At 35.4% G+C, this 18315-nt stretch overlaps 3 protein-coding genes across 3 annotated transcripts; 2 read left to right on the top strand and 1 right to left on the bottom strand.

Moving 5' to 3' along the window:
- The first annotated feature begins 2076 nt into the window (after window positions 1–2076).
- On the top strand, window positions 2077–5376 carry CPSF30 (cleavage and polyadenylation specificity factor 30). Its single transcript, XM_079059737.1, has 7 exons — window positions 2077–2535; window positions 2790–3203; window positions 3556–3718; window positions 3806–3916; window positions 4029–4097; window positions 4178–4264; window positions 4356–5376. Exons 1-7 carry the CDS (start codon window positions 2132–2134, stop codon window positions 5172–5174), a joined length of 2067 nt encoding a protein of 688 aa, XP_078915863.1. The 5' UTR covers window positions 2077–2131; the 3' UTR covers window positions 5175–5376.
- A 3029-nt stretch (window positions 5377–8405) lies between these two features.
- LOC145124107 (uncharacterized) lies at window positions 8406–13874 on the bottom strand. The gene is made up of 20 exons (XM_079059331.1): window positions 13774–13874; window positions 13527–13664; window positions 12510–12613; window positions 12280–12366; window positions 12128–12203; window positions 11938–12012; window positions 11778–11831; window positions 11599–11658; window positions 11393–11509; window positions 11217–11311; window positions 10946–11148; window positions 10765–10862; window positions 10568–10671; window positions 10310–10475; window positions 10000–10122; window positions 9823–9905; window positions 9583–9724; window positions 9456–9485; window positions 9309–9379; window positions 8406–9211 (listed from the first exon to the last, which is right to left on the bottom strand). Exons 2-20 carry the CDS (start codon window positions 13563–13565, stop codon window positions 8710–8712), a joined length of 2229 nt encoding a protein of 742 aa, XP_078915457.1. The 5' UTR covers window positions 13566–13664; window positions 13774–13874; the 3' UTR covers window positions 8406–8709.
- On the top strand, window positions 13678–17577 carry LOC145126697 (uncharacterized). Its single transcript, XM_079062007.1, has 4 exons — window positions 13678–13737; window positions 14551–14933; window positions 15346–16552; window positions 16669–17577. The coding sequence occupies exons 1-4, from the start codon at window positions 13678–13680 to the stop codon at window positions 17575–17577; spliced, it is 2559 nt and encodes an 852-aa protein (XP_078918133.1).
- Window positions 17578–18315: the final 738 nt, after the last annotated feature.

Raw genomic sequence — 18315 nt, 5'->3', positions numbered from 1 at the left:
AAAAATCGATGGTCAATATGCTTTGGAACAAAAAAATTCATGATAATAATCTTGAGCTCACCTCCACTTAGGGATTAGATATGAACCACACCACCAGAACCCACTTCTAGTTGTAAGAAGCAAAAAATGTAAAATTGAGACGGTTGTGAACATCTTGACTGAACGATTTGATTTCTTGTTAAATATGGGTGAATCTCCAACATTGATAGGCTTTTCAAGGGTTTCTTCACCAAACTTTTTTTTTTGTTGGATATATGGAACCAAAAAAGAAACACCAAACATGTAGGTTTCTGGATTTTGTAGGTATATAGAACCAAAAAAATCCATTTTTTGATTTTTTGTTTGTTAGTGATTATGGATTAATTGGTATTTATTTGATTTGTTTAACTACAGATTTTAAAATCAATTTGAAGACCCAAAACATAAAAACCAAAATCAAAGAAATCAATGTCGGCTTGATTTATTTGACAGTGGATTGGGATAACTGGGTTCAAAACCCAACTGGTGAACTCCGAGGACTACCATTTTCCCAATTATAGGCATTATTCTTGTGGCTAATGACTTACCATTCATTATTTCTTGTTTATGGCATTATCACCTGTTATAATTTGAGGCATACATACACTAAGTTGTCGTGGCCACCTCATCTTCAATCCCTCGTCTTCATCTCCACGACTCTTTGGGCATACACATGCCCATCAAACAAGAGAGGGAGAGAAAGAGGGGGAGAGAGAGAGAGAGCGAGAGAGAGAGAGAAAGAAAGAAAGAAAGAAAGAAAGAAAAATAAAGCAAGATAAAGATAGAGAGAGTGTGTGAAAAGGCATAGATAAAGTTACTCCCCACCACGACCACGCCCAAAACCTAACTTGCACTATCTATGAGTAAGGGTGTGTAGTCGCGCAAAGAGCACTCGTTGGACTTCAAATTAGAGGCGTTTTGTCGTCCCCTAGGGGCAGTGTTCACATCCTCTACGATTTTCATGTCATCACCACGCCTTTGGCTTTTTTAGTATACTCGATGGTCTTAACTGTTTTGCACTGTAGTTTAAAATGAGGGCTAAAGTTTCAAGTAATGTCAAATTTAAGGGTATTAGAGACCCGTAAAAAACTCATATTAGATTGTGTGTGTGTGTGTGTGAGAGAGAGAGAGAGAAAAAAAAGAGATAAAATGTTGTGTGTATGGTAAGAGTTAGGGGTGTGCATCAAACCGCATAAACCGCCCGCACCGCACCGCATAATACGGTTTTGGACGCTCGTGGTGCGGTTTGCGGTTTGTAGTTTTCATAAACCGCACTATGCGGTGCGGTTTGCGGTTTATAGTCACCAAACCGCGGTTCAAACCGCACTGAAACATACCATATATATATATATATATATATATATATATATATATATATATATATATATATATATATATATATATATACAACACGCTAGATGTTTACCACTTTTAATACCCTTAATAATATATATATATATATATATATATATATATATATATATATATATATATATATATATATATATATATATATTTATATATATATATATATATATATATATATATATATATATATATATATATATATATATATATATATTATATATATATATAATTAATACATGCAATTAATATTTTCTTGATAGAATATAAAGCACCACACACTTATTATGTTTAAAACTAAATTTAATATTTATGTTTATGAAACCGCATAAACCGCAAAACCGCCCGCACAAAACCGCACCACATAACGCGGTTTATTACCTTTGCGGTGCGGTCTGCGGTTCCCGAAAATAACAAACCGCATATTCGGTGCGGTTTGCGGTTTTGAGGATAAACCGCACTGCGAACACCCTTAGTAAGAGTAGGGTGTTTATGGGCCCATCTTATATTTTTTATATTAATTAAAATACTAAAACAAAGAAAATGATTAAAAAAACACTAAATAAATAAATAAAGTATAAGGGCAAAATAACTATTTAGTTTCTTTTAACCAAATCCACACTCAAAAGGACCATCTATATTGAAAACCTTTTGTATCTTAACAAATAAAATAGAAACTAAAGGGACCGTATTTGCAGTTTTCTCTATATAATATTTACGAAGTGGTGTCGGCGATCATCGAGAGAAAATGGATGACGGCGAGGGAGGTCTGAGTTTCGACTTCGAAGGCGGCCTAGACGCAGCACCCACCCAACCCACCGCATCCGTCCCCGTAATCCACCAATCCACTGACAATGGACCATCGGCTTCTGCCGCTAACCTCAGCTACTCCACTCCCCCTCCGTCGGCTGTCACCGACCCTGCTTCTGCTGCCGCCGCCAACGCCAACTTCCCGGGAAGGAGGAGTTACCGTCAAACCGTATGCCGCCACTGGCTCCGGAGCCTGTGTATGAAAGGAGAGGCCTGCGGGTTTCTTCATCAATACGACAAATCACGAATGCCTATTTGTCGATTCTTCCGATTGTATGGAGAGTGCCGCGAACAGGACTGTGTTTATAAGCACACCAACGAAGATATCAAGGAGTGTAACATGTAATTTTCTCTCTATATATTCTCATTACTTTGCTTGAATTATATTATAGTCAATTTCATTCAGTTTATCGAATTCACTACTAAACCCCTACAACCCCTGATTTGATTGAACCAAACCCAGTTTAGGGTTCATGTGCCAAATCGATATATCGGTAGATTTTGCCTTATCAATTCAATTTAGTACGGGCATATCTAATTGCTTATCGATACAAGATCATTGAAGAGTTATTTTGATCCTAAATCTAAAAATACAGGTACAAGTTGGGATTTTGTCCAAATGGTCCTGATTGTCGATATAGACATGCAAAGCTACCAGGACCTCCTCCTTCAGTGGAAGAAGTACTCCAAAAGATTCAGCAGCTAACATCCTACAACTATGGCAATTCTAATAGGTTTTTCCAAAACCGAAATGCTAACCAATCACAGCAATCTGAAAAGTTTCAATTTCCACAAGGTAACAATGATACAAATCAAATTAATAAACCTGCTACAACAGATGCAAATTCATTGCAGCCTGTGCCTCCTTCTTCACCACATCAGCAGCAGCAGCAACAGGTTGCACAGTCACAGCAACAGGTTAGCCAATTAGGTCAATCCCAAGCACAGTCAAATGGTCAACAAGTTCAAGCAAATAAAACTTGCATACCCTTGCCTCAAGGAACATCAAGGTGTAGTTTTTATTTAGGCCTTGTATATTACTTTTTGTACCATAATGTAGATGCCATTGTTGTAATTATGTCAACTAGCACTAGCAATAATATCAGTTTTCATTTATTTCAGTGTTTGATTTCCCTGACTTTATGTATTAAGTCGTTCTTTCTGCATTAGGTTAAAGAACAACATCCATATATAGCTTACCAGATTAAGTCCCATCTCCATTAAGTCAAAAGGAAACATAATGTTAGAGTCTTTTATTTGTTGTCATTATTAAGAAAAGTATATCATCATTCTGCTTTTATTCTCTTTTTGGCATGTTTTTTGACTAATTCGTCTTCTTGAACTATGCATCTGAAAAATTAGGTATTTTATTGTAAAAAGTTGCAATCGTGAAAATCTTGAGCTATCAGTTCAACAAGGAGTGTGGGCCACCCAAAGAAGCAATGAAGCTAAACTAAACGAAGCTTTTGATTCTGTGGAAAATGTTATTCTAATATTTTCTGTCAACAGGACACGACATTTTCAGGTAATAAGTTAAAAACAACATTTTTAAATCCACTTTATTGCATAAATGATGATTTTAAAAAAAAGTATATTACTGTTGTTTTTTCAGGGGTGTGCAAGGATGACTTCCAAAACTGGTGGCTCTGTTGGTGGAGGCAACTGGAAATATGAACATGGGACTGCACATTATGGACGCAATTTCTGTGTCAGATGGCTCAAGGTATTTCCTTACAAAAACATCCCCTAAATTTTCTGAAATTGCAAAAATGGTCCCTGTGCTTTCTGTAAATATCAAAACAGACCTTCAAGTGAAAGTTTTATCTTCTGTGCAGCTATGTGAGTTGTCCTTCCACAAAACTCGACACCTCAGGAATCCTTACAATGAGAACTTACCAGTGAAGGTACTATTTTTTTTTTTTGCTTTTATACCTATTTTTTTTATTTAATTTTATTTATTTATTTTTGGGTATTGTGGTTATAGATAAGCAGAGATTGTCAAGAGCTAGAGCCATCAATTGGTGAACAATTGGCTTCACTTTTATATCTTGAACCAGATAGCGAACTCATGGTACCCTTTTTTTCTTCTTTTTCTTATAGAATTATAAATTATAATTTGTACATAATATTTAATTATCTATATTTTTATGTTTCTTTTGTAGGCAATATCAGTTGCTGCAGAATCAAAACGGGAAGAGGAGAAAGCAAAAGGATATAATCCCGAAAATGCCACTGAAAATCCGGATATTGTCCCATTTGAGGACAATGAAGAGGAGGAAGAAGAGGAAGAGGAAGAAAGTGAGGAAGAAGATGAAGGTTTTGATCAGGGTGGTTTTATGGTGGGACAAGGCGGCAGAGGAGGAGGAGGAAGGGGCGGCAGAGGGATGTTATGGCCGCCACCTCATATGCCCTTAGGAAGAGGGCCCCGCCCTATGCCTGGAATGAGAGGCTTCCCTCCTCTCATGATGGGGGCTGATGGGTTTTCTTATGGGCCCGATGGGTTTCCTATACCTGATCTTTTAAACATGGGCCCTCGTGGGTTTGGCCCATTTGGGCCTAGATTTTCCGGTGACTTTCAAAGGCCACCATTTCCTGGTATGATGTTCCCCGGCCGGCCTGGGCCCCACCAAGGGAACTTTCCCGGGGGTGGGTTTGGGATGATGATGGGGCCCGGGCCAGGACCTGGGCGTGGTGGCCCGTTTATGGGTTTAGGTGGAAGAGGTGGCCGACCGGGTTTTCCACAGCAGCAGCAGCTTCCACCTTCTCATAATCGGGCTAAGAGGGATCAGGCGGCTGGTGGTGGTGCCGCCCAGGGTATGGGCCAAGACGATGAGGCTCAAGTTGGTGGTGAAAGTACGTTTAAAAATGGTGAAAGTGAAAGTGAAGATGAGGCACCGAGGAGATCTCGACATGGTGAAGGGAAGAAGAAGAGGCGGAGCTCTGAGGGTGATGCCGCCACAAACTCCGGTGACGGAAGTTAGGTAATGGCCGGAAATGTCCACTTGATTACTGTTGGTTTAGTTTGTCATTAGAGATTGGATATTTATAGGTGTTTAGTTTATAAAAGGCAATGTATATTAGCTTTATGTATGCGAACACAGGAGGAACACCCTGAGAATTCATATGTATGCAAAAACATCATGTAACTTTGTCCGGTCAAATTTAGAACGGTTTTTGATTAAATATGTTTCATTTTTTTCCAGATATTTGCAACAAATGGTTCTTTTGGATCAGGTAATTCACCTGTATCCTATTTAAATGGTTGAAATGTAGTTGTATTAATTGCTAAAAAATGACACTTTTGCATGGAATAAAGAAGCATTGTTGCATAAACCGGTATGGTATTCACAGTGTCGCTTGGCCTTCGTGAGCTGTGAGTCTAAAGGTTGTTGCATAAACAATCATTTTCCGTTTATATAAATACAAATACGTATAGTCGCTGAACAAATGAATGATTTAGATTTTGAAATATCTTATTGGTCTCAACCTACTAAAGTATTGTTGTGTCTTGGAGAGGTAGGAGTTAGGTGGATGGCTAACCTACTTAACATTGTCTTAGATACTTCCAAGTTCCAAGGTGCTCAAAGAGTAAAAATCAAGTAGTGTGATTTCAATTTATATAGAACAAGGTTTTGCGGTGAGGACTAAAATTACTTAGTCATGCCATGAAACTATGATTAATGAAACTATGGGAGAGTATTGGAGGCACATCACAACTGTGTCAGAAAACCAATTTGGTTTCATGTGTGGGAGGTTGACAAGTGAGGGGATCCATCTCCTTAGGCGCATAATGGAGAAATATAGAGAAAGAAATAGGAATCTCCACATGGTGTTCATCGCTTGAGAGAATGTGTACGATAACATACCATGTAAGGCGATTTGGAGGACTTTGGAATCTAGACGTGACACTGGGAAATATATCATGGTTATTCATGATATATATTGTCAGTCTACAACTTGTGTTATGAACCATGGCGTAGACACAGTCGTTCCGGTAGAAATAGGCATCCAATATGGTTCAACCATTAGCCCATATATTTTCGCGTTGATCTTGGACGAGATGTCCAAGAGATTACCTTGGTGTGTGCTTTTTGCCAATGACATTGTGTTGGTGGTCGAATCAAAGATTGGTTTGATTTTTGAATGCCCAGTAGGACACCTAGAGGTTGAAGAAGTTAGTAGATATGGTGCTTCAGATCAACACTGTTAAAACTATATATACCTTTCAGTGGGGAGAATAATGATGGAGTACATGTAACTGTAGTGAATCAAACTCTTCACCTCAAGGAGAGTTTCAAGTATTAAGGGTCGATGATCCATAAGTAAGGGGTGCAGAAGTAGATGCCACCTATTGCATTAAGCCCTGTTGGTTAAAATAGAGGGCGACCTCGAGAGTTTTGTGTGATAGGAAGATTACATTAAAATTGGAGAGGATTGCGGTTAGGCCTGCCATATTGCCATATTATCTGGATCCAATAAGGAGCATGATAGGAATATAGAAATATCATAAATGAGAATGTTGTCGTAAGCTTGCAGTTGAACTTTGCTAGATAGGATACCAAACGCAGCCATTAGAAATTCATTAGGAGTGGCACGGATCAACTAATTAAAGGAATGACGATTGAAATAGTATGGGCATGTCCAAAGGAGAATACCATCAGTGGTGGTAGGGATGGTTGAGTTAACAATGGTTGCATGGGTGGTGGTAATAGGAGGAGAGGACTTCCTAGAAGAAAATGGAAGGATAGATTAAGGCTACACATATGACATTAGATTGCAGGGTGTGGAGACTTATCATCGACCTTCATGGTAATTGAGTAACTTAGGTATCTATGTAGGGCTTATGTGTGTCATTTGTAACTTTGTTTTGTTACCTGCTTCAATTCTTGTATCCTTCTCGATTTTTATTGTAGATACCTACATTTTAGCTTAGATGTTTGTATTGTGATGTATTCGTCATGTTTCACTACTCATATTGTGACTACCTCTTGTTTGCCTCTTTTAACGGTTCTTGGATTCATTTGATACTATGATTTAGGTGTTGTTTGTTTTTTCGAAGTGAAAATTCATAAAGTCTGCGGACCACCTCTGCAGCCCTCTACAGCAGAAGAGGTGGACCAAACGGCTGCAGTCTATTATAACAAGTATGTTTGTTTTTTAGCATCTGCAGACTGCTGCAGTAAACTGAAATTTAAATAAACTAATTTTATAAACTGAAAATAATTCTCAACACCGAAATTTTAATAATCCTAGTCTTAAAACATTGAAAGAATACTAAAAAGAACATATAAAAAAACAAAAATATAAATTTTTTTAAACTATCAGTTTTATTCTAGAAAAAAAACTAATTTTAAAAAAACATTAAAAAATAAAAAATAATAAAGAAAATATTGTAAATAATGTCTAAAAAGTTCGTAAAAAAATTACACATATTAAGAAAGATGGAACCGAAACTGAAAATATTATTAATAGAAACGGTAAAAAAAAAAATTAAAAAATATAATAAAAATAAAAAATAAAAATCAAAGTTTAAAAAAAAAATCAAGTTATAAAAAATTGTGGAAACTATAGAAAGAAATTGTATCAAATCTATAAATCAAAGTTTTAAAAAAATCAAAGTTTAAAAAGAAAAAAAGATCAAAGTTTAAAAAAATTAAAGTTATACCAAATTTCTAAAAAAAAAAATCACTTGGAAAAAATAAAAACCGAAGAGATTTGAAGAGACAGGTCAAGTATTGCAACACAACGCATAGATTTTGTAATTTAAAGTCTTCTAAAAAACAAACTGTTACAAGAGAGTAAGTGTTGCGTGTGTGCTGCACCGTACAGAAAAAATGGTGTGGAGATGTTTTTTTTAAAAAAGCCGCACCTTACTCATGTACATGTTTTTGTTTCTTCTATGTGAAGTAGTGATTCTACCTCTAATGGAAACATGTTGACTTCTACCTCCTCCAACTCCGTTCCGATGGGATTATCACGGTTTTTTGTTATTTGATTACAACTTAAATAAATAAAAAAATCTGAAGTCTAAACATCTTATTTAAATGAGGTTAAACAGGTTTTGCGGTTATTTATTTACCACTATCGCCGCCACCATTCAACACCAAATTTCTGGTGGCAGGACACTGTCGTGCCGCTCCATTTCAATAAAAATCGAGCATTTCCAATACATCAATAAGCAAACATACTATCAAAGCTTTTCATTGGCATCATCCAATAAACATGACTTATCTTATTTTATGATAAATTAATGAAATTTTTAGACATTAAGAATCAAACGTCAAGATCTTAACATACAACCACTTGCTAAGAGGATCTTCAAATGAGTACCCCCATCACCGGAACCAATTTCCAGTCACCGGAGCAACCACCACCACCGGTGGGAGCGGAAAGAATCATTACCCCTATTTCCGACGCCAACCCCCATCAATCAATAATGTACACAATTAGTCCAAAATACACATCAAAGCACATTTGTTTCCCTCTCCTACAACCAGAATAATGAGCATGTGGACATTACTCCGGTCCACCACCTCCAGCATCCGTTTTGCCATCGTTCTCATCCGGTTTTCCAGTGGCGGCAGACGGCGGAGGCACCTTCGGAACAATATCATCATCAAGATTACCATTCGAAAGACTAACTGATGTTTCAGCAGACTCCACGGTTGTAACCGGTGGTGGTTCGATGGGTGGTTCGCCGGAGGGTTCGACCGACTCCCGCCATTCAATCCATTCCGGTGGCTTATCACTCTCACTTGGTTTCAAATCCTCAGTCGATTTCCCGATGACAGTGTCATCCGGGCCTGGTTTCGACTCCGGGACCTCAGATGTGGCAGCATCAACCACATCTTTGTCATTTTTATCAGAAGTGACATCATCATCACCGCCACCACTGCCGCCTCCAGCAGCAGACTCGGTGGTGGGTGAGGGTGATGAAGCTACTGCACTGGTTGATTGTTCTTGATCCGCCCTCTCCTCCTCAAAAGCAAACCAATTTGAATTTGTGAAGAGCGACCCACTGAAATAAATAATTCACCAATCATTAACTGAAACTGCCACGTAAGATTATATATAATCTTAGCCTAGTCAGCAATATGACTAGACAAATAACACACCTTTCTTGGTCATCTCCCAATCGAAGTGAAGATATCACCACTTCAGCAGATTCATCATCAAAGTAGACATCCTGCAAAAGCTTGCACCGTTACTGATACTGATATTGTTACTAATACAGATATTGTTACTGACAGTGATACTGTTACCTCATCGTCTCTTTCCAATGAGCCATGACCCTAAACACAACCAAAAAAAAAAAAAAAGGTTACAGCGATCAATAGTAGAAAAAATAGTGTATTTAGTTTAAATTTTAAAATTAGGAAATAAGGATACCTCATCATTATCATCATTTTCATAGATACCATATCGGAAAGCCTGGCTTAAGTTATTGGCTAAAGCTGCCACGTCATAGTCTCTATCTTGATAATCTTCATCATCACTATCCCTCCCACGGTCATGAAGTGTAGTAGGTCTCCTATTTATTTAATTAAAATAGAGAGAAAAACAATTATATTATATTACAACAAATATAGTAAATATATTGTACAAAATACAAATTACAAATATACCCACCCGCATGCCCACTGATAGACATTTTCAAGCGTATTGCGTTTAAGGAGTACATCTGTATGCCACTCAACCCATTCACTATCACCCTGTCAAACAAGAAAACATAACATGTTATCTGTATGAGGCAAAAGAGACATGAGAAAGACAGGTGTCGACTAAAACAGGAGGACACGTGGCAACCTGTAGATATGACTCTATGAAGCTGTTATTTGTTCCTTTTTCGATGAGTTTGTTTGCAATACGTGTCATGTGACCAACATTTCCTATCCTTGGTGCTGTTCTTCCTTCAGCAGGGACTGTTGGCTGCAACATGTATTCAATGAATTCCAATTACAGACTTTACTCTCACTACCAATAATAGCAATGCACTTTTTACCAATATGATCATTGTACTTTATTTGTCACATGTTGCTATTATGTTAAATTGTAAAATGAATAAATAAATCCAAGTATATTGCTATTATGTGTAAAGAAGAAAGTAGAGCATTACATTCTTTGGATCAGAGTCCAATGCACAATTCTTTTCAGCATCAAGAATTTTCCTGACAAGAAGACAATCTTCAAGAACATGTTTGATAAGTGAAGAATTCTTGCTTTCAAGGCAAGAATCTATTATCTGTTCAATGTGGTGATGGATGAAGTTATTGTAAGGGTACCTAAAGTCAATAAACAGTGTTGGTTATAAAATGATATAATGTATATATTTGTTACTCATAACTCACATAACATTCTAGAAGATAACACATACTCAAAAAATAATTCTAGAATACGTCTTAATGCACCAAGGCGTATCAACTCCTTCTCAGCAGCTTCACTGCTAACAGTCATTAAGACCGAGATGAATTCAATAATCTGAAATTTTCCATTGTTAAGTAACAATAAGTTATTTTTTAATTCATGGTATGATAATTTTATAATATAAAATAGGTGAAGTACAAAAATAACCTTTAGGCGATGTTTCCCAAGAGGTGGCTGCAACTTGCCATATGTTGTAAGTAAAACATTTACTTCTGCTGAAACATTCAAGAGCTTTAACAGATTCCCTATACATTTTGAAGGCATGATTTCAACATAAGAACTAGTTTTTTTAACAATAATTTATATTTATTTACAAGATAAACAATACCTAGGCTCTCCAACATGCCTTCCACAGTCTCAGGTTTGGCTGATGCTGCAGGACCATGGGTTGACTGGCGATTGTACATGTAATAAGTACCCGAGGTTTGTCTCTTGGGATCCAACAAAGATATGCATACAGACAATGAATGAACTAAAACTGAATTTGGCCTTGAGTCCTCCAAAGCATGACGAAATAATCTTGCTATGAAGCTGCAAAAATTATATATAAAATGTTTATGTATTTATTAAATGACAATTCAAAAAATTTAAATACTAACCTTGGGCTAGATATTTTAGCAGCCAGTCCAGGGGGAGCATATCTAGTTATAGCACAAAGAGCTTCTGCTGCATTTGCATGCACTTCAGGACAATCCTTCAAAAAGTTTGAATTTTAAATTTTAGTTATTAGTTCATAATTTTATATGGTCAAACAACGGATAGAAATAAAACTTACTGTAGAACTGAACTTGTCAACAATCATTTCCAAGACATCTGTATCTTCTAGCCACTGCATTGAGTCTACATAGCTGGTGTAAAGATGTTCATCAGCACCAATTAGACGAATAAGAACCTGTAAAAGAATAAGAAATTAGATGGGATGCAGATACAGTGGTAAAAAAAAAAAAAAAAAAAAAAGAATAGTAATGGAAGAGAATTCACCTCCATGATGGATGTAATTCCTATTAGGTCAACTAGTTTCTTGATAATTTCCTGATGGGACTGGACAAAAAGTCATAAAGAACTTAGAAAATTGAATACAAAAATAATTACACAAAAGAGTACATATATATATATATATATATATATATATATATATATATATATATATATATACTTACTTGAATATAGTTCATTAAGGGAACTGTCTTCCGTAACAACAGACATACAACAACCTAGAAACATCCAATATGAGAAGGGAACATAAAAATGAACAGTTGAAACATAGATTTCAGCCAAAATCCATCAGAAAAATCAAAATGATAAGTGGAGTGAGCTTACTTTACTGAAATAACCAGCAAGTAGAGCACTATGTGGGTGTTCTGGTTCAAGGAAGGAGAATAGCAAGTTCATCAACTGCAACATAACATGAAAAGTTTCTTTCACAAGTCAATCACAGTCAAACAACCCTAAGAACACTTCTGATTTTGAACTCAATAACCTAAAAAGATAAAGATCGACTGGTACATACCTCCTCATCTTCAACCAAGGCTTTGAGGATGATATCAACTTCACAAGTAAAGATCTCACAAGCAATAAAAGGGAACCTAAAACATAAAAGTACTTATTATTAGAAAGCATCTGAAGAAACTAATTCTTAAGTGATAGACCAGAGAAACCTACTTAAATGTTCGCCCTTTTTCCGCATCTTCGGGAGCTTCTTCCACTATGTAACGAACAAGTTGCTCAACCTGAGTCCTTTCCCTCAAACTGCAATAAACTCAAAGATGACTAAAAATTGGAAATGACTAAGAAAGATTAAATTTTATAACAAGGTGTCACAGCACCACAAGTGAGAAGTATATGCTACAGGATTACATGGAGATAAATTTAATGCGAATTATAAGACTTACAAATTAATAAGGCGGTTGTTAAGAGCTTTGCATTCTTGGATTATTTCGTCCTCATCTAGAAGTTCCTCTAGTGTAAAATTTTCCTTGTCCAGAATTGTCTCCACCTGGGTTGACAAAAGGTGAGTATGATATCTCAGACCACTCAAAGACAAAGTGGTTGCCATTACAATATTGTCATTAACTAATGATTTGGGCCATGGGTAAGGAGCATGATATGGCAATCACATTCTTGTTTGCCTTTTCTTGGGAACAATATATCATATCAGGCTCTCTTTATATTCTCGACACAGACAAAATTAATAAAGCGCGAGATTGATCCAATTCATCCAACAACAGAGAAAATGAAGTTGTTTCTAATCCTTTAGGAGATCAGGAATGAGGGCCATGTGTTTCAAGTGTATTATCCAAGTAAATGGACACATACGATTCTAGTTAAGGACACCTAAGTCTTTTGGGTTACCTTATATTAACATAGATTTTTTATCATGTTCAATATACATGTTGGAGTAGGAAACCAATCAACCAGGCAAAACCAAGCAAGATGCCAAGATGGAGATATTTTTAATTAACCATACCCAGACATGCCTACAGTCATATGTTGTCCACAATAGAATACAGTTCCTGTCACTTTCCCAAACCCATCATCAACAATAATCTACACAAACAGATGCGATTCCTTTCTCTATGCGCACCCAAAAGAACAAAACCCCATGGAACTTGACTTAACACATCAAACATAAACACAAATTTTCAAATATACACTTTCTATCATATAGGTCTCTGGGAAATAAGAAAACCTGAGGCTACTACACTAATATTGTTAAACAGCATCAAATTTGTGTCAATTTTTTTCATTTCATTTGATTTCCTTTCATTTTCCTCATCAACCAACAAAACAAACGTCTGAATGAAGAAACAAACTTACGATTAGCTTAAATAGTAACTAATCAAAACCAGGATCTAAAGATATATATAAGCATCTAACCAAATTATCTGTAAGAAACATCAAGGATTTACCGGAGACGTAGTGGACAACCCGGTCATACGCCAAAACATCGTGAAATTGAATAGGAATGGTTTGAATTCAGATCTGCAGCGCCAGAAACGTAGCTTAAAGATCACCGCAAGAAGCTCCAAAATCTGAGAAACGAAACCCTAGAATTCGAAAATGGAAGCAAAGAGGTTATGTTTGTGGGAAAATTATGTGGAAGAGTTGATTGATTCAAGGGTTAGAGATAGAGAGGGAGAGAGAGGGAGAGAAAACCTGCAATCGCGGGAGGGGGTATATCTCTGTTGCAACTATCTCCTCCTCCTTCTATGTCCATCGATCCATTTTCAAATTCCAAAGTTAAATCTATGTACAATTATTTTGCAAGTAAACCTATTTTTGTAAAACATTAATTTATGCAAAAAAAAAAAAAAAAAAAGCCACATGTTTTTATTTGTCAATTTATATAATAGTCATTTTTTCCGAGTTTTTTACAAAAACATTGTAGTTTTGAAAAGTATTTACCAAAAGGGTAGTTTAAAAATTATTTACAAAGTAATTGTAGTTTTATTTAAAAGAATAAAAAAAAACCCTATTAGCCTAGGAAAGGATTGCAACATTCCACACGCGTTCTTGCCTCATTGTTCATCACGCGCATTCATTCTTCTTCCCTGGACGACCAATCATTGGAACCCTTCATCACAATCATCTTCTTTAATTTTTCCTACGGTAAGACTTTCTTCTAACTGACTTATTGGTTTATGTTAGTGTCAATTTTTCCTAGGTCGATTTTTGTTGGATAAAATGGCTTTATTGATTCATTCACGAATGCACTTCATGTTTTTATATTAATTTTAGGGCTTTTAATTTTATTGTTCTTGAGTCCCTTTCATCAATGTGTAGTAAATTGAAGCAAGATTGATGACTTTCAACTCCTTACTGTTAATTTCTTTCAAATTTTCTTTTGTATATTTTATAGGTTTTGTAGTAAATGCATTTATGTATAAATTAATGTGTTACTTTATTTTAATAATTGTTTTTGTTTCTCTATAGATTTTTATCGACATGACATCAAAATTTGTTACTTTGCTATGTTATCGGGACGGAAAAATTTGTGATGGGAAAGAAGGTATAATTTACAACAAGTCTCCGAGTAAAGCTATTAAAGTTCAATGTGGAATACAATTCAATGACCTTATCAATCAAATCCATTTTGCAACATCAATTGACAAGCAAAAATACCATATTAAAGTAATTTGCAGATATCCATCGGTTGTTGGAAAGGTAATGAAATATATTCCTCTTCCGATCAAGGACGATAATGACGTTGAGATCATGTTTGATGTGCTTAGTCTTCATCAAGAATTAAGCAATATTGATCTATACTTAGAGGTTGACGTTAATCGAGATAAAAATCACTTGAATATAACACCCAGGTACTAAAAATCATATTATACATCAAAGTTCAAAATTTTACCGTATATTGTTTCATTATGAAATTTGTTTGGGGCTACTTCTGTCATATTATGATTTTTGGATTTTTGTGAAATATGTTAGGGGCATTGTATAATAAGTTTGAGGCTATCTCTGCCACTGGGAAAAGTTACTAATGTTGTCTATAAACTATTTCTTTGAAGAAAAAGTCATAGAATAGGATGGACAGAATAGGATGTACAGGGAATTAAAAATAGTCAATTTGCTTTACTTTTTATCTATACACACATTCACCATAAAGGCTAAATAAGCAATCCATTTTAATACGTTCTTGTTAATTTTTTCATCTAAATTTCGTAATTATAATTTGTTATTGTTTCCACTTATAATTTTTTTTTGTTATATTACTCGCAGAACTCAAGAATCAGTTTTGATAGAAGAAGAAAGGAACACTATTTTATTACCTACTGTGAATAATATTGATGTTGTGTCAGACATGATTCACAACGAGGACTTCAACATAATTTCTCAATTTGCCATTGTGAACAATGGAATGAGTAGCGGATTTGACACGGACAATGAAGGATATGAAAGTGGGGATGAAGATGAAACTGATAATGGAGGAGATGTAACCGCAGATGGAGCTAACATCGAGGTACCTTCTAATTTTAATAGTTTAGAAGGAATAGATGTGGCTAATGTTGACAATTGGGCGGCGTCACATTCTGAAAGTAAAAGTCATTTAACTCAAGAATTGGGAGAAAATTCTTTTAAGAATAAGGATGAACTTATTAGAGCTATTAAGCTTTACACGATCAGGAAGCATCGGCAATATGAAGTGGTTGAAACATGTCCAACAATTTGGAAGATAAGATGTAAGTTGTGTTCACAAACTGGTTGTAAATGGCAATTGCGTGCATGTAAACGTAAACGTAGTGGGTATTTTGAGATAACACGATACATTGGTCCACACACTTGTTTCCAGTATAGGATTACTCAAGATCATCCAAATCTGGATGCGAGCTTGATCGCTCAAGAAACTGAACACCTTATTAAGGAACAACCATCTATTAGTATTCCTACCTTGAGAGCTGAAATAATTGATAAATTAGGATATACTCCTTCGTACAGGAAGGTCTGGGTGGGAAAGCAAAAGGCGATTGAACATATATTTGGAAACTGGGAGGAATCTTATATTCTTTTACCAAAATTTATGGCGGCACTTCAATTTTACAATCCAGGAACTATAGTTGAATGGTGCACTGCTAGATTGAGTAATGTGGATCACATGGATAATAATATGGATCGAGGGGAGAGTAATGTTGATAAAGTGGAGTTCAGACGTGTTTTTTGGGTTTTTGGTCCTTCTGTCAACGGATTTGTGCATTGTCGGCCTGTTGTTAGCATTGACGCGACACATTTATATGGTAAGTATAAGGGAAAGATGATGATTGCAATGGGAGTTGATGGTAACAATCAGATTTTTCCTCTTGCGTTTGCTATTGTTGAGAATGAGTCATATAGTAGTTGGTATTGGTTTCTTAATCATGTCAAGAAACATGTGGTGAAAGAACGTGACGGCATTTGTTTAATATCTGATCGTCATAGTGGAATCCTAAAGGTAGTTAATGAACAAGGATCACCATGGTTGGAGCCCCATAGTTTTCATAGGTATTTTTTATTTAATTTCGTTAACCACTTTTATAGTACTTTTAATTTATTGTTCACATTTGAAAGGATTTGTACAGGTACTGTTTGCGACATTTTGTCAACAACTTTCATGACAAGTTTCGCAACTCACATTTAAAAGTTTTAGCTTATCGTGTTGGAAGTCAAAATCAAGTTCGTAAGTTCAACTCTGTCATGGACGAGATTGGAAAACTAAATGCACAAGCTCGTCAGTGGCTCGAGGGACATTCACTTTGTAGATGGACACTTGCACATGATGGTGGAAGACGTTATGGGCTGCTCACTACAAATATGCCAGAGATTTTTAATAGTGTACTTAAAGGTGCTCGTTTTTTACCAATCACTCCATGTGTCAAACTTACATTCTATAGATTAGTTCACTACTTTGATGTGAGACGTTCTTTGGGACCTACTGCTCAAGCTAATGGAGATGTGTTTACTCCTTATGTTGTTGTAAAACAAGCGGCATCAATGTCAAAAGCTAGTGCACACACCTTGAAATCTTTCAACCGGGAAAAGGGAATAATTGAGGTGGTTACTCAAAAAGGAAAAAATGTGCAAGTAGTTGATTTGGAGAAAAAAACTTGCACATGTGGTAAGTGGGAGATACATAAGTATCCGTGTTCTCATGTCTTGAGTGCATGTGTCTATCTTTCTTTAAATACGAGTCAATATATTCAACAATATTACTCAATTTTTGAATATTCTGCTACTTGGGCATCTGATTTTTCCCCGGTCCCTCATGAAGCATATTGGCCCGAGACATCTATTCGAGGAATGCTTCCAAATTCAGAGTTAAAACGAAAGGAAAAAGGTCGCCCTCGCTCGACAAGGCTACGGAATGGAATGGACATTAAAGAAGGAAAGAAAGTTAATCTTTGTGGATTGTGTAGACAAAGTGGTCATAATCAAAAAACATATCCTTCTAAACCTAGAAAACGACCTATAGATATGTGAAAGTGATTGATTGAGTAGTATTTATTCTAGAATTTTTGGTTATTTATGTTTAAAAAATACTTATTTTATATTAATAATTATTGATTATTTAAGATTTATCCGAGTTATATTTATATTTATACCATTTGATGTTCATCTTAGTTTTGTTGGTATTTTGTATGGAGAGTATGGTTGTATTCAAAATGATTATAAATTTTGAAATCACACGTTGTTTTATAAAAAAAAAAAACTATGTACAATAAAACAATTAAGAATTACTTATTATTGTTTGTAATTTTTAATAAGTTTATGGATTTTTAACAGCTTAGAATAGTTATGTTCACCGCTCAAAATGATTCAATTGAAAAAAAAAATTAATATAATAAATTAATAAAAAGTAAGGTTACGTGGTCTTTTCATTCTCTTGTAAAAAAAATTATATTGTGGACCTAATTATAAATGATAAGTCACATAATTAACATCTAAAATATATTTTATTAAATTTAAGTAATTGGAAGTTACCAAAAAAAAATATACTATGTTTTTGTAAATAAGTTTGAAACAACAATGGAATGGTAAATATTTTTTAAAACTACAACACTTAGGTACAAAACTCCATTTTTTCCATATACAATCATATTTTTATTTAGTATCACGTTTTAATTAGCAACTCCTTCTAGGCCAGCAATATCAGATGGTCTTTCCTTTTTAAGGTTGAGGTTCAAAGTCTTGTTTGAAAAATAGATGGATTCATGAATA

This window comes from Lactuca virosa, chromosome 7, assembly GCF_052849685.1.
Source record: "Lactuca virosa cultivar CGN04683 chromosome 7, Lactuca_virosa_CGN04683_v6, whole genome shotgun sequence".
NCBI lineage: Eukaryota > Viridiplantae > Streptophyta > Magnoliopsida > Asterales > Asteraceae > Lactuca > Lactuca virosa.
Note: the sequence above shows the minus strand (reverse complement) of the source record. Positions and strands in the feature narration are given on the sequence as shown.